The sequence below is a fragment of the Microplitis demolitor genome, chromosome 7 (assembly GCF_026212275.2).
Source record: "Microplitis demolitor isolate Queensland-Clemson2020A chromosome 7, iyMicDemo2.1a, whole genome shotgun sequence".
In the NCBI taxonomy this organism is placed as follows: Eukaryota; Metazoa; Arthropoda; class Insecta; order Hymenoptera; family Braconidae; genus Microplitis; species Microplitis demolitor.
The window spans coordinates 14740780-14765633 of record NC_068551.1 but is presented as its reverse complement, the minus strand read 5'-3'; the positions used below and the strand labels follow the sequence as shown (position 1 = coordinate 14765633).

General features: G+C 33.3%; 4 protein-coding genes across 4 annotated transcripts; 2 read left to right on the top strand and 2 right to left on the bottom strand.

Annotated features, from left to right (window-relative positions):
• Nucleotides 1–6231: 6231 nt before the first annotated feature.
• On the top strand, nt 6232–7632 carry LOC106693376 (golgin subfamily A member 6-like protein 22). Its single transcript, XM_014440778.2, has 2 exons — nt 6232–6388; nt 6572–7632. The coding sequence occupies exons 1-2, from the start codon at nt 6232–6234 to the stop codon at nt 7630–7632; spliced, it is 1218 nt and encodes a 405-aa protein (XP_014296264.2).
• An 8655-nt stretch (nt 7633–16287) lies between these two features.
• On the bottom strand, nt 16288–17361 carry LOC106693673 (uncharacterized). Its single transcript, XM_014442366.1, has one exon. The coding sequence runs from the start codon at nt 17359–17361 to the stop codon at nt 16288–16290; it is 1074 nt and encodes a 357-aa protein (XP_014297852.1).
• A 2640-nt stretch (nt 17362–20001) lies between these two features.
• On the top strand, nt 20002–21041 carry LOC103569138 (U6 snRNA-associated Sm-like protein LSm6). Its single transcript, XM_008546266.3, has 3 exons — nt 20002–20148; nt 20462–20552; nt 20816–21041. The coding sequence occupies exons 2-3, from the start codon at nt 20462–20464 to the stop codon at nt 20962–20964; spliced, it is 240 nt and encodes a 79-aa protein (XP_008544488.1). The 5' UTR covers nt 20002–20148; the 3' UTR covers nt 20965–21041.
• Nucleotides 21042–22451, bottom strand: LOC103569140 (protein TIPIN homolog). The gene has a single exon (XM_008546270.2). It carries the CDS (start codon nt 22318–22320, stop codon nt 21172–21174), a length of 1149 nt encoding a protein of 382 aa, XP_008544492.1. The 5' UTR covers nt 22321–22451; the 3' UTR covers nt 21042–21171.
• Nucleotides 22452–24854: the final 2403 nt, after the last annotated feature.

Here is a 24854-nt window from a genome sequence, read left to right as displayed (position 1 = left end):
AAAATTATTTCAGTATATATTTTACACATGCGGACAATTTTATTCTTATAACTTAACCTTAACCTATACAGTTTTCTTTAAATATATTAATAAAAAGCACTTTATTTATGAACATAAGTATTTTTTAATACTTTTCTTCTAATTTTTTCTTTTTTTTATTTAAAAAAACATGGGAATTAAATGCATATAAAATTGATTAGAAATTGTAAGCAATGTATACAGACATTGATTATGATGTTAGCTACTTTTAGCATAATCTTTACTTATGTAAATAGTGTATAAATACTTTTTTGTATTATTTATATATAATTATTAAAATTATCTCATAATTGATGGCATTTTTTTTCTTAATTTTTTATCAACAAATTAATGACACTGAAGTTAGCCGACGTCTAATAATTTTTGGATTTTTTTTAAATTCTTTAGTTTTTAAAATTTTCTACATGTGCATATGTTTAATTTGGTTTTTCTTCAAATATAATTGTTGGAAAAACAAAAAAAAAAAAAAAATCGAAAATTGTTAATTGTCTCCAAACTTCAGGATCATGTAAATAAATATTGAATTGGCATCATATTTGTAGTCAATGCAATAAATAATTCTTAAGCGTTTGTCAATAGTATAAAAATGAATACTTATTAATTAAAACGAGTAAAACATTAATAGAATATTTATCGTAGCATTGTACATATCTCAGTATATAGTCTTTATAAATATTTTAATTGAAATAAAAAATTTACATTATTTCGAGCTTTATGTACATGTTATAGCTACATGTCCGTGAAATGAATTTTCATTCGAAGTAAGTTTGCTTATACTATAAATAATTTATTTATTTATTATTGATATAAAATGATATGAAATAACATTTATTATTCTGTATTCAATATTATATTTTTGATTTCTTCATATATAATTATTTATAAGAAATGTAACATTAAAATAAAATTAACATAATAATTTCACAAGACGTAAATTTAATAGTATTTTCATTATTGCTGTATTATTCTAAAATATAATAAACTCCGTGGGGTTCAACTTCAGTACTAAGAGCTCCAGATTCTGGTTTAGCTGAAGAATCATTGTAAATTTGCCAACTGCCCGACAATGGTTGACAGTAAGCAAAATAATGACCAGTTCGATACGCTGCTACTCCAGATAATCTAAAAATCAATCAGTTTTTCAAAAATTAGTCATAACTGTAGACATAAAATTAAATATTGTTAAAAGCAATAAGTATACCGGTAACGTAGAGTAGTTTCAGACCCATTATCTGTTATTTTTAAGTTTAAATGAGTAGGAAATTGACTTAATTTACATCTTTTGCCACTTGATGCATTGATATTGCCACGTATATCTAATTCTAAAAATAAATACTCTTTAGGAACAGTAACACGGGTTGCTTTTGCTTTGTTACAAAACCGACACTGAACATTAAAGATTTTATTGTAGAATCTTAAAGCTTTTTCGAGAGCAATAAATCCACAACGATCAATCGTTTTATGATTGACAGTAAGAACTGGAAAAGCTTGAGTGTGTATTTGACACGAAGAATTTGAACAAAATGAAGTTTCGATGACGCTTGGCGCATTTTTAAGTAAAGTTTGCCACAACTTGCTGATATTATCATAACAATTAATAGTGGGAGAAACATTAATTTTCATCATGTCTTTTTCTTCTAATTTTTTTTTATCTACAATAGAAACATTATAAATAGGATGTAAAATAGACATGCGTTGTTGATAAATTTCTTTTGTTGGTCCTTTTTTCATAAAGTCATTCAAAAATTTAAATACAGGAATATCTAAATTTGTGATATATTTATGAAAACGTGTACTATCTAATGCGCCAACAAATATTAATTGAATTATTGTGTCAAAAGGACAAGTATTAAGTGCTGTCCATTTTTTTCCATTAAATACAACTGGACCACTCTTGTTACCATTACCTAGTAAGAAAATTTTAGTTTGTTTCACGTCCACTAAATTATTTCGTAGTTTAATTTCAGGGAAATTTTGAAAATATAGACCAACTTCTTTATTAATGGATTTTTGTTGAACCATAGCTTCAACAGCTGCTGATAAAGGCCCGCTATGTTGTTTCATAGTTAATAATTCCGGAGTATTTTTTTTATTGTCATTCTCAATCACTTTTGATAAATTATTAGAATTTCTCAATTTAATAACATCATTTCGATGGTGATAACTTTTTGATAATAATATATTTAAATCATCATTAGGATCCCCAGCATCAGTGGTAGCAATACTAATGTCTTGTTCATGATGATTCTTTGATAATAACATATTCAAATTATTATTAACGTCTTTAGCAGCATCGGAGGTAATAATACTATCTTGATCATGAAGATCCTTTGATAATAATATAATTAAAGTATTATTATCATCTCCAGTATGAGCGGCAGCGATAATATCTTCATCGTGACGATTCCTTGATGATATTGCAGTTAGACTGTTATCATTTTCTGTTATAGTGGAACTAATATTAATAATTTTGTTTGCATCATTTTTTTCCTCCAAATAGTTTGCACTTTAATTGTGATCAATATGACTCTCTGATAGATTTACAGAATAATTTAAGCCATCTTTGTCTTTCAACGGGCTTACAGAATCACTTTGATCATCTTTATCCATTGATGAGTTCACGTAATCATCTATCCAGTCGTAATCGTTTGAATTTCCATCCTTTCCCAACTCCTGCCAATTTTCAAACAAATTTTCATCTTTTGGTTTGTTTAATTCTTCTTCAGAACAATTATCGACCACGAACTTTGCCAATTTTGAACGAAATTTATTTACACCACCTAAAAGATCAACAATATGTAATTTCAGAAATTTGATTTCTGTTGCAGGTAATTTTATTTTTTTTTTTCAAATTCATTTTTAAATCTTTGAAATCAGCCTCTATATAACTAGTCGTTGCTCGTGGCATCGTATCAGGTGTGCACATATTTGTCCAAAGTGGAAACTCTTTGATTATTTCAACAAGTCTGACATATAGTTTAGGCATATAAAAACTGTTAATCTTGCTTCCAGTGAAGATTATAGTATTAGCTTTTTTACAGAGATTATCAATCCATACTAAAAGAGCTAAAGACCATCCATTCTTATCGACTCCACACGATGATTGATCGAAAATCATAGTTTTTTCTGTGTCAATTTCAATAGAATCAATAACTGTCAAGTCAGGATTGCAAATTGAAATGAACTTTTCTAATTGATTTCTAGCCTCTACTGGAGTAATTATACAGTCATCAGACACAGAAACAATTGAATCTTCAAACTCAGTACCAGATACGATTAATGTCAAGATAAAAATTCCTTCCAGTTGAGATAATCGTTTACAATCAATCATAAATGCTGTACAATAGAGATAAAAAGATTTCACAATTTTATGAAGCACTGATTGAAAACATTCCCATCTGCTGACAGAATGACTAAAGTGTGCTGTGTCCAAGCGTATGAAAGTGCGCGGTTCTAAATTTGTATTACCTATCAGATTTTCAAAACAGAAATTAATATATTCCTTCAGAAATTTACCATTGAATGAATCTGACATTGCATTTAGAAGTGCTTTAGATCCATCAGAGACTGCTTCGCGTGGTGGATTAACTTTCTGGACCCACCTTGAAAGCCAAAAAGAAATAAACTTGGCATCATGAGTTTCTGATAACATCTGATAAACTGAGATGGAAGTGCCTTTAAAGTTAATCACGACTTGATACAAAAATATATAACCAGTTTTTTTATCTCGAGAATCAGTCAATTTTTTCACTAAACCACCAGTCGCATCTATGCATATTGATGAATATTTCCGGTAAATGCGCAGATATTCTGCATAAGTGTGGAACTGAGTTGGAGTTGCATAAAATAAGTAGAATGGTGTATCACCAATTGCTAAAATAGAATTCGCAAAGCATGGATCTTCGTTCATCTTGCGTATAGTTAATATAACATCTCTTCGATCATCAGGTTTTATCCCAAGTTCTTTGTCCGAAGCTTCTTTTTTGGCTTGATGTAGAGTACTCGAATCATATAAAAACGGTGATCCGGTATCTCCTGGTTTCAAAATTTTTTCGGCTTCTTCTTTTCGCCAAGCCAATACACCTGTGCGCAGTAATCTTTCTTGAACACCATTCCGTTTTTTACCATTAAGAGGACGTTTGACATCAGCGTGCTTTGAAAATCTTGTATCTCGACACTTCATGGTTATGAAGACAGGACCTTCATCTCCAGGAGGATATTTAATTATTCCGAAAAGAGGATTTCGACAAGTGCGATCTCGACAACGTCCAGTCATGACTGCATAATTACTACCACTTTCATGGATTTTACCCCGTTTAAAAACAAACGCACATTTGAGGCGATACTGCTCCCAAAAAGCAAATGAAACAATATTGGTCTATACATCAGGTTTAAATCCAGGATATCTCCGTCCATTACAAATAAGTGGTTCATCAACCGTGTCAAGTCCGTGTCAACCGTGCCATAGTCAAGGGTGAGCTGCACAGATGCTTAATGGCTTTCTCTGCCAATGAGCAATCAGAAACTTAACTGAAGGCTCCCCTCGCGGTTTTGATTCACCCTGGACACACCCCGGAAACACGGTGGAATCACGGTGGATCCAGGGTGGTTACAGGGTGGGTTTTTTGTCATTTTATCACCGTGATTCCACGGTGATTACGCGGTGTATTCACCGTGAGTCGACGATGATTACACGGTGTACCCACCGTGATTCCACGTACACCGCGTAATCACCGTGGATACACTGTGGAATCTCGGTGAATACACCGTGGAATCAGGGTGGGTACACCGTGTTATCGTGGAAACACCATATAACCACCGTGTATACACGGTGATAAAATAGCACAAACCCACCCTGTAACCACCCTGGATCCACCGTGATTCCACCGTGTTTCCACTCCCAGGGTGTTTCCAGGCTGATTTAAAACCGTCAGGGTCGAGATGAGCAGAAATTAATTACAAGAATTATTTATAATAATTTTGATTGATGTAAGTAATTAATTTGCTGTAGCCCGTGTCAGCCGTGGCCCATGTCAGCCGTGCTATAATAAAGTCTAAGTTGAACGGATGCTTAATGTTTTTCTATGCCAATGAGCAATGAGATTCTTACCTGAAGGCTCGGGATGATTAGAAATTAAATACTAAAAATATTTATGATAATTATGATTGATATAATTAATTAATTTGCCATGGCTCGTGTCAGCTGTGGCTCGTGTTAGCCGTGCCATAATAAAATCTAAGTTGAACGGATGCTTAATGTTTTTCTATGCCAATGAGATCGATTCTTTGTTTTGAAGATTGATTGGTTAAAACCAACATGGTGGAGTTAACGGTTGTACAAATTTTATCCTAAAAGCTAGTTTGTCCAAATCGTATGAAAAGTAAAAAATTGTTGGACATCAGACTTTTTATTTATTTATTATTTTTTCCTTAACTGTACAACTTATTAGTTTTTTACAGAATAAATCATCCCTTGCTTCTTAATTTCCTAAGCTCATTATTCCTTTATTTCCTAAGCTCGTTATTCCTTTATACCCTATTTGTGCGGCTGTGGCCCGACTCACTCACTCACTCTTTATTTTCTGGCTTAAACTGTTGGGAGCCAGAGACGTCCCCAAGTGAAATATATGCTATACGTAATTTCTATGAAACTACAAATTAAAAAGTAGAAACAATTTGAAATGAGGAAAAATTCAACAGGAGAATGCATCGGAGTTACTGAGTTGAAAAGAATAGAAAGTACCGAAAAAAAAAACATCGAAAAAAATATTTGAATAAGATATTGTATCAAGATAGAATAAATTTGAAGTAAAATTTTAAAAATAAAAATTTCTGCAATACAAAATAAATTCGAAAAAAATAAATACCTTAAAATACAATTTCATAGAATAAAAAAAAAATTCACATTAAAAAAACTTCGAAATGTTTAGTTTTTGAAATTATATGCTCTTGAAAATATATAATGAAGAAATATATTTGAATCGAGTGGCGTGCGAGCTAGTTAGAGTAAGGACGCAGTGAGACAGCACAAGCGCAAAAAATAAAAATAAAGTGATAATAAGAAGGGAAAAAAATAAAAGAAATAGGGAAAAAGCAAAGTGAAAAAAGGGCAAAAGATAATAAAGAACAGAAAAGGGTAAACGAGTGGTGGAAAGTGAAAAAATAGTGAAGTGAAAAGTGCAGGGGCAAATCATGGTTAGACATCGAAAGGGGTCCCAAAGCGAGGGAGAATCAGATAAAGAAAAAGGTGGAGGCGACACCTGTGATGAAGAACTTGAAGATTACGAGAGCACGGATGATAAAAATGTGGAGAGGGGAGAAAGAACAACAGATGAAGAAGGCAAGAGAGGTAACGAGGAATCAGACAAAGAGAACATGGAAAAGAAGATAGAAAATAAGAGAAATACAGAAAAGAAAAAGAGAGGGAGGCCGTTTGGCAGCAAGAACAAAAACAACAAAAAAAACCGAGAAAAAGAAATTGCGGAGAAAAATAAAAAGAAGAAAAACCTAGATGACTACGTCATAAAAACAGGGGAGCAAAAAAGCATAAATAACCAAGACGAAATGGAAGGTTTCATGACAAAAAGCAGAATTGAGAGATCGCCAACCAGAGTAACAAATACAATGGACGTCACAGAGATCGAGGAGAACAAGGAGCAGAGCAGCGGGAACCAGGAGACAAATATCAGCGGGACACAAGAAATAGTAGATAGCGTGAATCAGGATATAAATAGTAGCGTGAACCTGGAAATAAATGAAAGCGGGACTCAGGAAATAGTTAGCAAGCAAAACATAAGCGGAGACAAATTAAGAGAGGCAGAAAAGACAGCACAAAGCGCAGCACAGCAGTGGGTAATGAATAAGATAAACCCTAAACAGAATGGAGTAGAAACGAGAGAGGGGGAATGCGCATGTAAATGCTGCAATACAAATAAAATAAGGCTCGGGGAGTTAGAGAGCAAACTGATAAACCAGCTAGAGAAGATAAAAAGGGAAATGATGATAGAAATAGGAGGGATGAAAGCGAAGAGCAGCAAGGGAAATAAAAGTGAAGAAACGAGCGACGGCCTGGAATTGATAAGCGAGGACGAGCTGCGAATAAGTGAAGCCGACGCAGAATACGATGGTGAAGACGATGAAGGCAGGAATAAAAAGAAGAAGAGGACAGGTAAGAAGAAAAAAGGGCACGCACAAAAGGAGAAAGAGGCCCAAAACATGAACGCAAGCGATGAGGACGTAATAAGTCAAACGAGTGCAATCAATACAGAGAAAAAAGAAAGAAAAAGAGAACGAAGAGCTGATCCGAGGAAAAAAAGTGAAGCAGAAATTGAGAAATTCATAAAAGAGACAAGGAGGATGCACGATCAGCAGGCAGGGAAGACGAGAGAATGGAGGAGAGAGGAAGAAGATAAAATAAGAAAAGAAAAACCAAAGAAATTGAATGAGGAAGAGCAAAAAAAAGAATGGGAAGAAAGGAAGAAAATAAGACTAAATATACATATAAGCTATGAAAAAGATAAATATAATAGAGTAGAGGATGTGATAAAGACAATAGAAAGAAGACTGAAGTTCCGATTAGAGACAAAAAAATAATAACACAAAAAGGAAGACAAATGATAATAGAAAATGCGACGCGCGAGGATAAAGAAAACATGCTAGAAAGGAAAAAAATTATGAAAGGGTCAGGGATATGGATAAGCGAAGAAAAAACAAGAAGAGAACTTGAAGTGGAAAGATGGCTAAGAAAAAAAGCAAAATGGGAGCAGTGCAATGGTGGAGAAACAGAAATAGAGGGAAAAAAGATAAAGATAAGAGAAATATGGTGGCGCTGGGATGAGAAGGTAGGGGAGTTGGTAAGATGAAAATTAATAAACGAGGAGAAAGAAAGCTGGGCGGGTAGTGAAAGAAGAAAGGAGGATAGAGTGCCAGCAGATGAAGGAGGGGAAAAACAAGAGAAGAGGAAGATGAGAAAAATAATGTTTTGGAACGTAGCAGGGATGAATGAAGTGGATCGAGCGAGGGAGTTAATGGAAGAAAACGATATAGTGATCCTAGTAGAGACATGGGTGACGGAAGAAAAAACAAAAGCAGCCCAAAGAAATCTAAGTGAAAAATTTGAATGGAAGGCAAAAAGCGCAAAAAAAGAAAAACAAAGAGGAAGAGCAAAAGGAGGACAGCTGATAGGGATAAAGAAAGAAATAAAAAAGGAATGGAGCACAAGAGAATGGGAATACGGTATGATAATAGAAAACAGACAGGAAGCAGGGGAGAGCCTTATCACAGTGTACAACAACGTTGGGATGAAAAAGATAGAAATGGAGCTGAGGAACCAGATTGAGGAATGCATGAACAGACGGGAAAAAATAATGATCATCGGAGATCTAAACGCCAGAATCGGTGAAGAGAACAATGAGGAAGATGAGGATGGTGTCAAAAGAAGAAAGAGAAGATCTAAAGATAAGGTGATAAACAGTGAGGGACGAAAGCTATTAAAGATGTGCGACGAATTGGGATTATGTATATGGAACGGCAGGGCTAAAAATGATGAGGAAGGAGAGATAACATTTGTAGGTGGAGATGAAGAATGCCTAGGGTCAGTCTTAGACCTGGTGATAACAGTCGAAAGAGGAGGGGATGACAAGATGGAAATAGAAGTGAAAGAGAGAATCGAATCGGACCACCTACCTGTAGTCGCGAAATACAAGATAGGAGACGAAGAGGTCGAGAAAAGTTAAGAAGAAAAGGAAGAGGAAGAAAGTCTTGAGGAGAGACACGAAAAAAGACTAGTATGGAAAAAAGAAAAAAGCCAAGAGTACACCGAGGCAACGCAGGAAGCTCTGACAAAGAAGCTGCAAGAAAAAGAAGTACTGGAATGGGAGGATATAATTGAAATAATAAAAAGTGGAGCAGAAAAAGCTGGAATGGCAATAAAAAATAAAAGCAAGCAAGACAGAGGGGAAAAAAAAATGGTTCAACGAGGACTGCAAAGCAAAGAGAAAAGAGGTATGGAAAAAGCTTAGAGAATTCAGGAAGGACACCAGCGATAAAGAGAAGACAAAGAAACTGATGGAAAGTAGGAAAAACTATAGAAAAGTGAGAAAAGAGAGTAAAGAAAAATGGTTGCAAGAGATATGTGATGAAATAAGCAACGCAAAAGATATGCAAAAGTGGTGGGAAGCTGTAAACAGATTTAGAGGAAAAAAGAAAAGTCAAACGTGCAATAAGATAAAAGAAGAAAAATGGACGGAGCATTTTGAGGAGCTTCTGAATGGAGAAGTGGAATCGGAGTACGAGGAACAAGAAGAGGAAAAGAGAGCACCCTGGAATGGAGTAAATGGGGAAGAAGAGTCCACTGAGCCGAAGCTAGACGAAGTATTCAGTATGAAAGAGATAAAGGAGGCAATAAGGAAACTCGGCAACAAAAAAGCGCCTGGGGAGGACGGAATAGCTGCTGAGTTCCTGAAAAACATTACAGCTGAAGCGATACCATGGATAAGAGAGGGGATAAACAAAATGTGGGAAGAAGGATACTTACAGGAAGGATGGGACACAGCACTAATAATACCAATATACAAAGCGGGGGACGAGGAGAAACCTGAAAACTATCGGGGAATTTCCCTATTAGACACGGGCTACAAGCTAATGACAACACTGATGACGGAAAGACTAAATAATTGGATTGAAAAAGAGAGGATACTTAAAGAAAGCCAGGCGGGGTTCAGGAAGAGAAGGGGTACGAGGGATCACATCTTTGTACTGAATGGTATAATTAACAACAAGCTAAAAAAGAAAGGAGGGAAGCTGTACATAGGATTCATAGACTTCAAGGCAGCATTCGACACGGTAAAGCGGGTAAAATGGAAGATAAAGGCGTGGAAGAAAGGAATAAAAGGAAAGATGCACAGAATGATAAGAATAGCATATAGACGAACATATTGCAAAGTAAAGATGGGAAAAAGAAAAATAACAAAAAAGTTTGAAACGAAAAAAGGAGTAAGGCAGGGATGCCCGATGAGTGGAGCAGCGTACGGAATTGACATAGATGAAATAGAGGAGACACTAGAGAGGAAAAAGATCGGGGGTGCCATGATAGGAAAGCAAAGGATATACGTGATGAAGTTTGCAGACGATATAGCATACATAGCGGAAAACGAAGAGGACCTCAAGAAAATGCTGAAGGAGCTAGAGAAATACGTGAAGGAAAACAAAATGAAGGTAAATGTAAAGAAGACCAAGATCTTAGTGTGTAGGAACGGTGGAAGAATCAAAAAAGGGAAAAGAGAATGGAGATACGAAGGAAAAGAAGTAGAGGAGGTAAAAGATTTCAAATACCTAGGTTTCTGGTTCACAACTAGAAACGGGTTGGGAAAACAGAGAAAAGAAATGGCTAAGAAGGCGCAAAAAGCAGTAAATGTTGCCTGGGGGGTGATGAAAAGAAGCAGAAGGAACTGCATGAAGGAAAGAATATACTTGATGAATACGGTCGCGAGGTCAGTGGCAATGTATGGGGTGGAGGTATGGGGATGGGAGAAGGCAGAGGAGATAGAAAGAGTGCAGAGGAGGTTGTGTAAAATGGCGCTAGGAGTAAGAAGGAACACACCAGGATACATTTGGAGGTCCGAATTGGGGATAGAGAGCATGGAAGTAATAATAAAAGAAAGAGCGATAAGATACCTAAAAGAATGCATCGGAATGGATGAGGAAAGATGGCCAAGAATTGTGGTGAAGGAAGAAATGCGAGGAATTTTAAATGGGAATCCGTCAAGGTGGGGGAAAGCAGTGAAAAAAACCCTGAAAGAAATGGGATGCGAAGAGACAGTCGGGATGATATACAGAAATGAAGAAAGTGAAGTGATTGAAGAGAAACTAAACAAGGGGATCGAAAAGTTAAGGGAAAAAGCAAGAAAAGAGGACTTGGAGGCGATTGAGAAATCAACACACAGAGAGCTATATAAAAAGATCAGAATAGAAGTAGATAAAGACCACTACTGGAAAAAAGACAAGATCAAGGGAGAAGATAAAGAGGTGTGGGCGAGGGCAAGATGTGGCAATATAGAAAGAGCGGGAAAGAAAGGCCTTGCGTGCTGGACATGCAGGGCCTGTGGTGAGGAAAAAGAAACGCTAGTGCACCTACTGAGATGCAATGAGATAGCCAAGAAGGTGGGTGAGAAAGACAAAGAGTATTTAGTGACGTGGAAGCAAACACAGGACGGGACAGAGGCAGAGGAAAAACTAGTGGCAACATTGAAGGGAGAGGTCAATGTAAATTTGTGTGTGGTCTTCAAAAAAATTGAAGAGATCCTGCACAATGCAGTGTCAGACAAATTGGGGCAAGAGGGCAACCATGATGACGCAAAATGAAGGAAGGAAAAATATTAAAAGAGTGCAATAAATATAATAAAAATATATTTAAAGAAAAACATGTGCAAAACTTTGTATGAGACCTAAAAGTCGTGCAAATAAAACCTATTATTATTATTATTATATTTGAATCGAGAATGAATAGTATGAATATTATTTTGCAATATTTAATACTACAGTGTTACCAATTGAATTCTAAAAAAACTTTTTTATCGGAAGCTGTTATGTCCTCAACAGCCTGAGGTGCCTTCACCTGTTAATTAATTAGTAAACTCAAGATATATAAGAAACGCGCATTTAAATTCTATTTGAAATAATATATTAATATCCTACAACACTTATTGCGTCTTAACAATATGAAGTAAATAAATTAAATTACAAATCGTCGTGGCACATACTCTTTAAATTATATATTTTTATTATAAGAAAGTTAAATAAATAGATGGATAAACTTTATTTTATATTTAGAGAAACATAAATACAGTTTGAGTGGTCTTGGAACGTTTCCTGTCACCTGATACTTAAAGCCTAAACAAAACACACGCATAAAAATCATGAATAGGCCCTTGTTCTATAGTTAATAGTAAATATGGTTATAAACAAATATATACTCTATAAGCAAATAAGGAAAAGAAATATATAATAAATAAATCTTATTTATAAATGAAAACCATATCACAGGAACTTAACTATTATTGTTGATATATATATTTCTATATTAAATAAAGAGTGATTCGTATAATAAATGAATTAATAGAAATATTGAAATATAGCATTAGAATAATTATAATGATGTTTCACGATAAATGATAATGTCAATTGTAAGCGCTGGTCGGTTGGTTTCGAAGCGGGGGCATTCCCAGAAGATGTGATTAAGGTCTTGAGTTGGGTGGCCACATTCGCAAGAAGGTGAGTCGCAGAGGTTTTTCCTATGGGCACTGTAGTTTAAATTGTAGTGGTTTAAACGCATACGACAGAAAGAAACGATGGCTGATCTTGTTATGTTTAATTTTTGAAACCAAGGTTTCTTGAAACCCTGGTAAAAGTTGTCGAAGTATATTTTTCCTTTAAGTCAGCCTCTCAGACGCAGGAATTTGTCGGTGGATGAATTGATTTGGATTGTGGAGATGTTTATTAGATCTGAGTAAGGTAGTTTGATTCTTATGGCAGAACCTGAGTTGATGGCATTCTTGGCTAGGTGGTCGGCGATTTCGTTTCCATCAATGTTTGAGTTACTCGGGATCCATATTAATTTTATTTTACGATTTTCTTCATCGGCTTTTTTTAGTTTTTGTAGGATTATTGGTGCTATATGAGTTTTTGCCTTGTCCAGATCCAGATTGTCTATTGCCTGCAGTACGCTGAGTGAATCGGTGAAGATGACTGCTTTTTCAATGTTATCTATGGATGTGAGGTCGATAGCTTTTATGATTCCTGTTCCTTCTGCAGTAAAGATTGATGCGTGATTGGAGATGGTGAGTGATATTTCGAGGTTTAGTTGAGGGCAGTAAACCCTAATACCGCAACTTTTTGATCATCTTGGGGGCTTTTGGACCCATCTGTAAAAAAATGCATATAGTTTCCGAATTTTTGGTTTGACATTGTTGAGAAGTTGTTGCTGGTGTCTTCAGGAGTGAGTCCTTGGAGTTCTTGTCCTGATACTAAGTCGATGTCAGGTTTATGCCATCTGATTTTATAGGGAAATTGATATGGAATCGGCAGTCGATGTGAGTGAATTAGGTTTCTGAATCGATCAAACTTTTTGTAAGCTTTCAGTAACAGAAAGGAGTTGTCGTATGCTGGGCACCTCCTTTTGTTACTCATTAGATTGATAAGACGATCCAGGGCTTTTGCAGGTGTAGATGAAGTTAGAGATAGTATTTTAATGGCATATCTGTTGGAGAGTACGTCGAATCTAAGTTTAAGTGGAGTTACGCCAGTTTCTGCCATCAGCGAGTTTATTGGAGTGGAAATCCTGGCCCCAATAGATAATCTTAAGGCTTGGTTTTGTATTTTATTTAGTTTGTCCACTAGGTTGAAATTGGATAAGTTAAATATGTGATTTCCATATTCAAATTGGCTACGTATGAGGGATTTGTAAATATTAAGTAGTGTCATTGGGTCAGCACCCCATCAAGTGCCTCTTAGAGATTTGATTATGTTTGTTAGTTTTTTGGCTCTTGTTATCAGGAGATCGAAGTGATGTTTAAAGGTTAATTTCGAGTCTAGCCTTATACCCAAGAAGGTAACAGAGTTAGATGGTTTAACTCTGGTGTTATTAATCTTTATGTGTAGAGAATTATAAATGTCTATGTTTTCATTTGTGAAGATTATAACTTTTGTTATAGGGTGAGAGATTTAGGCTGCGCTTTTTCAAGAAGGTTTGGACTCTGTCTATCGACGCTTGGAGTAAGTCTAAAGCTGTTGAGATGTTACAGTCTTCGCAGTCTATGGAGATGTCGTCGGCAAACATCCTGATTTTACAGGATGGCAGGACTTGCTTAGGAAGTTTTGAGATGTAAAAGTTGAAAAGAAAAGTGCTTGATATGAGGCCTTGTCCTGTACCTAACTCGACTTTCTGTGGCTGGCTTAGGGCACCATCTAAGACGAAGTGAAGCTTTCTAGATGTTAGTATAAAATTGAAAAATTTTATGTAGTTATCTGGGAGATTGGTTTCTTTGAGATCATTTATTAGTAGTTCTGGGATGACATGGTCAAAGGATCCATCTATGTCCAATAGAGCGCTGACCAAGTAGTTGTTATTTGTTTTGGCTGAATAAATGTCAATAGTTAAGATTGCTAAATTATCCCAACAGCTTCTGGTCTTCTTGAAGCCATTTTGTTCATTTGGTATAATTTCTTGTGTTTCTGCCCACCAGTTGACTCTGGACATATGGATTTTTTCAAAGATCTTGAGCGTACAAGAGGCGAGAGATATTGGTCTGTATTTTCCTGGTACAGGTTTGGGGAGTAGGAATACCAGCATGTTGCTCCAGGAGGCCGGAAAGTTACTATTTTCGAAGAAGGAGTTGAAACAGTAGAGCAGAATTTCTTTGTAGGAATCCGGTAATTTTTGGATGATGTCGTAGGTAATTTGGTAAAGCCCAGGGCTGGAGTTAGGTTTCGAATTTTTGATTTGCTTATTGAGTTCAGAGAATTTGAAGGATTCGTTCATAAAATTGTATGAGCTGTTGAGAGCTGTCTAATAATTTGAATGAGGTGTGTGAGTCGTTAGAGGTGGATTAGATGTATTTCCTCTGTGTATGGTTGAGTTTCCGTTATCAACTTGGTGTGTTTGAAGGTTGTTGATGGTATCTGTGAGTTCTTGGGAAAGAGAGAGTTTGGAGCTGTTGAAACCGAAGGTGTCTATAAAATCTTTTTTTAAGGCTGAGTCTTTGTGATCTTGTTGTGTTATGAGTTGTGATGTAGCAAGAGCTTTGTTTTTGAAGGCCTTAATTTTGTTCCAGATTATTTTTTGCGGTGTCGTTTGGTTTAAGGTTTTAGAAAAGGCTTTCCAACTATCTTTCTTGGCTTTCCTAAGTGTTCGTCTAGTTTCTGCTTCCTGTTTTTTCATGGCTATATAGTTTTCATAGGTTCTATTTAATCTGAAGTTTACATAAGCTACTTTCCTTAGCTGTACAGCCTCAGTACATTCTGGGGTCCACCACGGTGCTGGAGATTTGTGTATACGTATGTTACTTGTTTTCCCACCCCTATTGGATGGTTATGGGTTTGACCGAATCGTTGAAGTTTGGCTAGTGTTGATTCCTTCTATGATCGTGTGTACAAGTTTATCATAGGTGGCTAGTGCGTCTGGGTATAGCTTGGTAATATTTTTTACTTCGTTATTAAGGTAGTTGTAAAAATCTTCCCAAATTACTCCTTTAGTGCTAAGTTTATGGGAGAAGTGTTTGTACTTTTCCCCTGAAGTTCCTATTTTAGTTACAATCGGGTAGTGATCACTATTTAAGGCGTCTGGCAAGACACTCCATGTGCAAAGCAAAGCAAAATTGGCAGAAGTCACTGTTAAGTCAATTGCTGAATTTTGTTGGTCTGGATTGTTAATGTGAGTAGGAGAGCCATCGTTTAAGATTATTAGATCATTTTCAAAAGCGGCTTCAAATAAGTTGGTGACACTTCGGCAATTTTTCCCGCAGCCCCAAGATGTGTGGTGAGAGTTGAAGTCGCCTCCTATTAGTATGGAGCTGTTTTGTTGCTTTGCTTTGTTCACTATTTCTTTAATGTGTTGTTCTGTAAGCCGAAAAGTAGGATGTTTGTAGATATTAACAATTAGAATCTTGCCGTGTGAAGTGTTGAGGAGTATAGCCATTGTGTCTAAGGAATCGTCTACACTGAAAATGTTATTTGTCACAGAGTATTGTAGTTTTTTGCTGATACAAATCGCTAGGCCACTTCCTGTTGGAGTGGTGGTCCTATCCTTTCTGATAATGTTAAAGTTTTTTAAGTCGAATTTGATGTGAGGCTTGAGCCATGTTTCCGAGAGAAGGATAAGGTCATATAAGAACATGATATTTTCTAGGTCACCCTTTTTATATAGTATGCTATGACAGTTCCATTGGAGAATTTTTAATTCTTGCAGTTGAGAGTGGGCCATTTTATTCGAGCGTGGTGCAGAGACTGCTGATTGAGCTGGCCTGGGTTAGAGGTTGTGTTGGTGAGGGTTGGATAGCATTTTTCTTTGATCTGGTTATTAGAGCACATGTTTGTTGTAAGGCTGTAACTTGGTTTTTGATTCCGATATTTTCCAGTTCGGTCCCAAGCTTGTTACTTATGGTACCTAGTACCGAGGATATTTGAGATAATAGATTTATTAGAATGTTTGGGTCAAGTTGGTCATTCGGAAGAGTATTCGTTGCGCTTGAAATTTCATGAGTCTGCATAATTAAGAGAGTTTGCAGAGTAGTTATTATTGGATTTGAGCCTGTTTTTGGTTTCCGCATAGCTGATGTTATTAATAGCAACACAGTTGTATAGTGATTTGAGGTAATCAAGTGCTGGGCGATTTGAGCTCATTGATTCATGAGCTCCTTTGCAGTTAGCACACTTTGGCGGTAAGTTGATATATGGGCATGAGTTGTCTTCTGGATGGTTATTTTTGTTTTCTCCACAGTGTCTGCATCTTGAGGGGTGGGAACATTCCTTGGAGGGGTGATTGAAACGTAAGCAATTGGTGCACCGCTTAACTGGCGCGACATAGACATAGACTTTATGAATGGCATTATAGATGCTTACATGGTTAGGGCGAATTTGTCCAGCGAAAGTAACTTTTATCGTTTTCGATGGGACATATCTTCGAGCGTTGTTTTCCATCACTGCTCTTTGGCATCTTTCGAATGCCATAATTTCAACTATCGACTGTGTACCTTCTTTTAGATCTTCCATGGGGAAATCGACTGGTACATCCTTAATGATACCATAGCATACCATTCTGTGGACGGGTATGTATGCAATGAGGCCGTGTTCTTTAAAGTCTTTGTGATTGACTAGCAAGTTTGCTGTCGTTCTAGAGTTTAGTATTATTGCTGCTTTCTTACCTATTTGTTTCATGTTTTTAAGATACTGAATTGCGTTGTTTTTCTTTAGTGTATCAGTAATTAACTTGCAGAGTGATAGGTAATGTGTAGGTGGAGAAAGATGGCTGGTCTTGTCATGTTCAATGATAAGTTCGTAAGATCCTTTATTGTCTTGGTTGTATTTGTTTTTAATTAAGTCTGAGTAATTGGGTGGAGTCGCAGTTATATTAGCTTTTTTAGAAGTCGACGTAGATGTGTCTGAGTCTTGGTCGGATAGATTTTCATCTCTCACTCTTTTTTTTAAAGAAATATCAAAGGGATGTAGTTTATTTGTGTTAATTGTATTTAAGGGGTTACCTTCTGTTTGGACTTCATGAGGGTTTTCAAAAACGTCCGTGTTATCCATGTAGTCCTGGTCCTGGGACATCTGTTCGGCAATTATGCTGGCTGCTTAGGTTACCTTCATCGATGAGCTGTAAGTTTTCTTGAGAAGTTGATTGCGTTTGTGATTGTTGTTGATTTTTTGTTTCATATATGTTACTATTTGGATTTGCTAAGTTTGATTTGGAATTAATCTGATAGGTTTCAACTGTTTTGAGGTTAGACATGATGTGGGTGGGGTAAAGGCTCAAGGCCTTACTATCGAAGATATTATGTATTTTCTTCGCACTTGTACACTTATTTCAGCCTTAAAAAACAAAAAAAAATTGTTTGATTGATAGTACCTAGACCGTTCTTGGTTTAGTTGTTTATAGCTGTACGTAATTAATATAAAATATTATTTTTAATTTCCGATTTCCGAAGATTATCTACCTATGAATTATCTCCTGTGGCCCGACTTCTGCTTATACTATAGTACATCATTACGGTGATGACCCGGTGCCTCCCTTGCAATGGAGGTGCAGTGGCATGGGGAAACCATAGAGAAAACCTAGCCAATACAGTTCGGTTTGGGTGAAGCTCCAGTGGTCGATAAAATTCCCAATTTTACCGATCACTGGATCTTCATCCCGCGCCTAACGCTCAGAGACCTTCGTTTCAGCCTGACTCGTGGCTAAGCGGTCACCCAGCAAAAATTTAATAAGTTCGATGCTACTTAACTTCGGTGATCGCCCGAGCCACGCGCGTGCCGAACGGCTGCCTTAGCCACTCGACATCAGACTTGTAAGGTAAATGTCCCAATACCGGAACGACGAAGGGTATATGACTGATTTTTATCGTTTTAAAAATATTCAAATAAATTATAAACCAAAGTAATTTATTACATCATATAGAACAGACATTTACCAATGCAAACATAATCAAATTAGTTCATTTTTCTTAAATTTAATATAAAAAAAAAATTTTTTACTATGACACCCAAAAAACCCAATACCGGAACGCTGAAATAGCCTTGTCCCAATACGGGAATTCGGTTGTCCTAATACCGGAACAGTAAATAAAATAAGTTATTTTTTGCATTTATTCATGGTGAAAATATTAATAATTATTAAATAATATTAATGTAAAACGAGTATGAATGTAGCAGACATCAGAGAACTTTAAAATTATAAATAAATAAGATAAATAATTAAAAAAATAATATTTACAAAAAAAGCACTATTAATTTTAAAATTTTTTGAATTTGCATTTTTTTAAATTTTATATTATTAATTATTTGCTCGATTTATAAATAATTTTAAATTTATCTGATGTCTGCTATATCACACCCATAATGTAAAATGTATTTAAAATTTAAAAATGATTGAATATTCAATGAAAATAAATATTTTGAACTAAAGATTAGAAACAAAATAAATTATTTGAGGTTATACTAGAAAAATAATTAAAAAAAAAACTGAACACAAAAATTTATTTTTAATGATTTAAATTAGAGTTTATCTATACTTCATCTTTTTTTATAACAATTATACATACTGCATTAAATATATTAGGGCTCCAGTAATAATTAATAATGTACTTGATTTAGCCAGTCAATAAAATTCACCGTTAATGTCTATCGATAACATTAATATGATTGGCTGTTCCGGTACTGGGCACGGGTTCATTTTGGTGTACCAATAGACGAACAGTAAAATTAATATAATAATACTATTTTTTTCGTATTTTCAATGTGTTTTCTTGAATTTTATGTCATTCAAGATGCATATACAAAAAAAAAATTATTGAAAAGTAATTCTATGCATTTTCTATAAGCTTAAGACCATTAACTGATTTCTTAGCAAAACCATTAAGAGACATGAAAAAGTCATGAATCTGAGACTATTGCTCTAATTAACATTTTTTTTTCATATTTTAAATATTTTCTAAAATCTATTTTATATCTTATTTTTTAACTGAAAGATTAAGGTTTCAAATAAAGAAAGTTTTATTTAGTTTCATCGCGTACGAGTTGAAATATAATATAATGATTATCAAATCGTTCCGGTGTTGGGTCCCGTTCCGGTATTGGGACATTTACTTTAGTTCGGTGTAACACGAAATTAATATTATCACGCTTACCATATGAGACTGTATTAAATCGAGTTGGTGCTGGACCAGGATGTAATTAATTAAATAGGGTAATAATTACGCGTAAACAAAACTTCAAAAGACCGTAAATCCTTCTGAGCCTTAGACGGATTAACTTTTTTTGTCATTGCTTATTTTTTTTAAAATTACCCGCCTTCATCATTAAATGCGCGCATGCGCAACACAAGTGTTCCACACATATGAATATATAACTAATTAAAAACTGCAAATGAACATAAAAACAGACAATTTAACAATAGGACAAACACAATTAATGATCGGACAAACGTTTATAGATAATTATAGACCAAATATGATAGAATAAAATTATAATTTGCATAGGGGGGGACTAACTAAACAATCAGTTATTATTTAATTTTTTATAAATAAACAAAATTAGGACAAACAATTATTAATGACGAACATTTAAGGAGAAACGACGAACAAACGATTTATTACAATCAAAATCCAAAAAAGTGTCAAAAAAAATTTAGAAGGGGCTAACTTTGCTCAGCTGCTCTTGGCACATTTTAGCCGACCCGTAATGGCAGGAGGGGGTAAAAATATCGCACGTTCTGGCAGCACTGCTTGCGTCACACTCCCGTCTCGTTACTGATTGCTTACAAACAAACAATATTTTTTTTGTAATTTTACACGCTAATTAATTTATAAACATATTTAAAAAAGCGAACGCGTTAAAAAGGTAAAGAGTATCTGTACTTATTTTTCTGATTTTAATGAAATGAAAACATTTAACTTTCTAATTCTTAACTCTAACCTCTAATAACCGGTCAAAATAAAAATATATCATTTAAATTTAGAAATAATAGTCATGTATTATTAATTATTTATAAAAGAAATTGTTCCAATCACTATTTTTTCTAATGAACTAAATGTGACATTCATTTTAATATAAAATTATAAATTTTATAACCTCTCAATTATTTCGGATTTTATGAATATAAATATTTTTAAAATTAACATTGAAATAAACTTTTTATTTTATTTATAACTAGATGAGTAGGAAAGAAGCACTTCAACAATTCATCCATCAGATTCATGGAAGACCGGTGGTTGTTAAATTAAACAGTGGCGTAGATTACAGAGGTATTTTATATATTATTAAATGATGAGTGTAAAAGTAGCAGATATAAAGCAATTCAAAATTTTAAATAAATAAATTAATTAATTGAAATAATGAAATTGAAAAAAATGCGTGGACTAGTTTTTCAATTATCTAAATACGCATTTTTTGATTTTCATTTTTATTCTACTTACAATTTATTTATTTCAAAATTTAAAAACTCGCCAATTATCAGCTACATTCTTATCGAATTAATTATAAATTTTCAACTATTTAATAATTACAGGTGTATTAGCTTGTCTCGATGGATATATGAATATTGCTCTTGAACAAACTGAAGAGTACGTTAATGGACAATTAAAGGATAAATATGGAGATGCATTTATTAGGGGAAATAATGTACTTTATATTAGCACACAAAGACGTAGAACTTGATTATATATTTTATAAAATAATTATTAAAATTAACAATAAATTGGTACTTTATATATAATAAAATTAAAAAAAAAATATTAACTTATTTATAATCGATTTTTTTTATTCAAATATTATAATTTGATTATGAAATACTACAAAGATAAAAAATGAATTATAATTATAATCGACGGTAAATTTATATTACTAGCAATAAAATTTTTAAGATTAATGTAATGGTCTTTTTTGTTGGGCGAATTGGTTGACTGCTTCATTTATCTCTCTTTCAAGTTCTTCGTCAGTCAATAAAGTTTTGGGTACATTTTTGTTGTTTAAATTGCCATTGACTGTATTTGAAAGTTGTTGATTATTTTCTTGAATGTCGATATCTTCTAACGGTTGAGTGTCTGAATTGAAAATAGAATTTATTTCTTCATCAGTAAGAGTTGGATTTTGATCTTTAGAATTTGTAACTGGTATTTGGACATGAGGAATACTTTCACTTGTTTGTGGTAAATTTTCAGATGTATGTGGTAATGGTTTTGTAGTTTTTTCTATTTCAGCGGATACAATAGAAGATTCGGAAATTTTACTTTTTTTAATTTGTTCATCTCTCCTCAATTTAGCTTGTCTACGTTCAATTGCCAATTGCCTGTTTCTCTCAATTCTCTTTTTTATTTCTTCTTCTGACTCAGTTGAATTAATAGATTTACTAATATTTACTTGTTGACTACTACTGGGTGTTTGCTGATTTTGTGAATTTACAAGTGAATCAAAGATATCATTATTACGTTGAGTTGTTTCAGTAACTACTGTTGCTTGTTTAGTTTTTTCAATTTGTTCAGCGATAAGTAAATCAAATTCATCTACAGGTTCAGGTGATTTTTTTCTTTCATCAATAGCATCATCTTCTTCTCGAATAATTACTTCATCAAGCATCATATCTCTACGGTATCTTGTAAGGAATGTTTGAAGTTCTTTTTTTGTTCCCAAAGTTTCAAGTTTTTCAATAAAATCATCAAATTGATATTTTGGAAATAATCTATGTCCCCAATGTTCTAAACGTTTCATAATACGATCTAAATCATGTTTTTCATGTCCTTTACCGTGAAATTTAAATCCTGTAAAATATTCCTCAATAGTATGAATACCTTTAGGTCCTTTTAACCTTGCAGGATTTAACTTTGGCATAGGATTACGAACTATACGTTTTCTTGAAGTCTTTGGATCAATTTTTCTACCATCTTCTTCATTATTTTCATCGTTTTCTTGTTGATCATTATTAGTAGGTTTATTTTCATTATCTGAATTTTGACCTTCGTCTCCAGACAATGATCTTTGATTAATTTCATCGTCTAAATTATCAGTCATTTTCATTTTATTTATATTACTTTAATAATTATCAAGACAATAAAAGATATTATCAATGTTTAATTTTTTTCTATCAATCTTCACTTTTATTTTCAATAAAAAAATAGCCAATATTTTTGTTTACTGATTCCCGCCAAATCTACTTGACAAAAGAAAGGAAAGCTAGCATTTAATCGACAATATCGTAACATAATCAGTAATTATTATTGTTATAAGATTAATATAAATATTTAAATTCATAGTAAAAATATAAAATATAAGTAGTTAAAATTTTTATTACCACAAGATAACCTCACTTGACCGCCTGTTAAATTTTTTTATTATTATTGATATTAAAACTCAGCTTCATCTGCGTCTTCTTTTTCAATAGAGTCTTTCGAATCTAAAAATTTATCGAACTCATCGGTTTTACTCATACGTTCTAATAAAGACTCTAATAATCGTTTATTTAATTTATCCGTTTGTGTTAATTCACGCACAACTGGTTGTTGTCGATTATCATCTCGTTGCTCTGATTGATTTTGTTCATTTTCAAATCTATTATTCACTTTATCAACACTGTTATTGTTATTTTTATTAATTGGCGTTCCCGGCATATTTACTATTTGATAAAAACCAACAACAATATATAAATTTTCATAAATTTTAATCAATTTAAACTATAATACTTTAGTAAAAATATTTTTATAATTTTTTTAGTTGGCAGCTACAGCGCATGAGCAAAAATGACATTATTTCATAAGATCTAAAAATAAAGTTCAGAAAATCAAAAAGTGCATACATCTATTGATCAAATTAAAATAAAAATGTAATTTGAAATTATTATTAAATTAAGAATTTAGTATCATTTATAATTTTACATATTTCATATATAATCAACATGTATGTTGTCTGACAATAGATGTATGGCACAAAAAAAAAGATTGTTCACTTTTTGTTAAATCCAAGTTAACAATTAGTTATCATGAAGCCAATTGTTAACTTAAATTGAATAAAAAACCAACAATTTTCTTTTGTACCACGTGGGCGAGTTTCAATTTAACATTTATGAAATTACACAACTCCATTAAAAAATTTTAACTATTGAATCAACTAAGGTAAAAGACTTAGTACCCGATCAGGGAACTAGTACCCAATCACTCCATGTATTTGTATATCTATATTTAGTAAAAATTTAGTAAATATAGATATACAAATACATGAGTGATCGGGTTTGGGTCTCTGACCTTACTAATTATTTATGAAAACTTAAATTTTTCAAAAAAAAACTAATATAAAACAAAAAACAATTTTATTTTTACAATGAAAAGAAAAATTTTAATTCGGAAAATCCAACAACCTATATTTGGAATGCTCATGTTGAAAATATAACTTAAAATTTATGAATTGAATAATTCAGTAACAGTATTGTGAAAATTTTATTAATTCTTAATTTTTATAATTAACACATGCTGTCTATTAATTCATATCTTATTCAGAGTTTCGGTCCATTATTTATTAATATATGTAGTGTTCTTGAAGAAAATATAATTTTTAAACAAACAGCTTATTATTTATGAAACCTAAAATTTCCATGATACCGAATCAAAAATAGCCATGGGAAATTAGGCTGCTTGCTCTGTGAGTGCTCGGAGCAAGTAATGGCAAGTACTTTTTTTACCGTATTATGTTTTTGTTTAGCTCTGAATTATGTTCTAAAATTATTAAGAATTCATCTTAATTCATTTTATAAAATTTCCTGATTAAAAACTCTGACTTAAATAATAAAATTTTATTTTATTCCAATCGGAGTTTAGTAGAAACGAAATGAAATTTTTTCATTTTAAATCCGAGCTTTTAATCAGGATTGATAAAAAAATGTTAAGTCAATAAAAAATAATTACTAATCAACCTGTCAATAAATTTTTTTTAGACCACTTCGTATCAGTGTCATCAGAACGCATCAAACCTGCTGACTAAAAGCAAAATGTATGATCAAAAATCTCCATAACAGCTGAATAAATTATTCCACTGACATTTGGAATATTAAAAAAAGAGAGTAAAAATATTTGCGCAATAAGAATAAAAATAACAGGAAAAAATCGTAATCTAGACCGGCTAAAGTCAAGATTAATGAGGCCCAAGGATAAAAAATTATATACTCTAAGAAATATCTGAGAATATTTATTTTTTTGAAAACTATACTTGAACAAAATAGATTCCAAATGAAGCAGTTGAGGGAAAAACATATTAGAAAATTATAAAAAAATTACTCAAATAATTGAGTTGTCAGAACAAATATTTGAATTGAAACTAAAATAACATTAATAAAATAAGTTACATAATTTCAATAATAACGTTTCATATGTTAATTATTTTTAACGCAATTATAGTGATGTCACCGTATAAATAAAATTCTAATCTAAGAAAGTTTTTACGTGTTTAAACACATGTTTTAAGTGTTTACATGTTTGGGCATAAAAAGACAATTATTGAGAATGAATTATTGATTAAATACAATTATTAACAATAGTTTTTTTTTGCACGTAATTTTTGTTGTG

Coding starts and splice junctions, on each gene's coding strand:
- LOC106693376 (XM_014440778.2), top strand. CDS start 6,232: ATGGTTAGACATCGAAAGGGGTCCCAAAGCGAGGGAGAATCAGATAAA. Junction 6,389..6,571: donor AGATGAAGAAGGCAAGAGAG/GTAACGAGGAAT, acceptor TCATAAAAACAG/GGGAGCAAAAAAGCATAAAT.
- LOC106693673 (XM_014442366.1), bottom strand. CDS start 17,361: ATGTCCCAGGACCAGGACTACATGGATAACACGGACGTTTTTGAAAAC.
- LOC103569138 (XM_008546266.3), top strand. CDS start 20,462: ATGAGTAGGAAAGAAGCACTTCAACAATTCATCCATCAGATTCATGGA. Junction 20,553..20,815: donor CAGTGGCGTAGATTACAGAG/GTATTTTATATA, acceptor TAATAATTACAG/GTGTATTAGCTTGTCTCGAT.
- LOC103569140 (XM_008546270.2), bottom strand. CDS start 22,320: ATGAAAATGACTGATAATTTAGACGATGAAATTAATCAAAGATCATTG.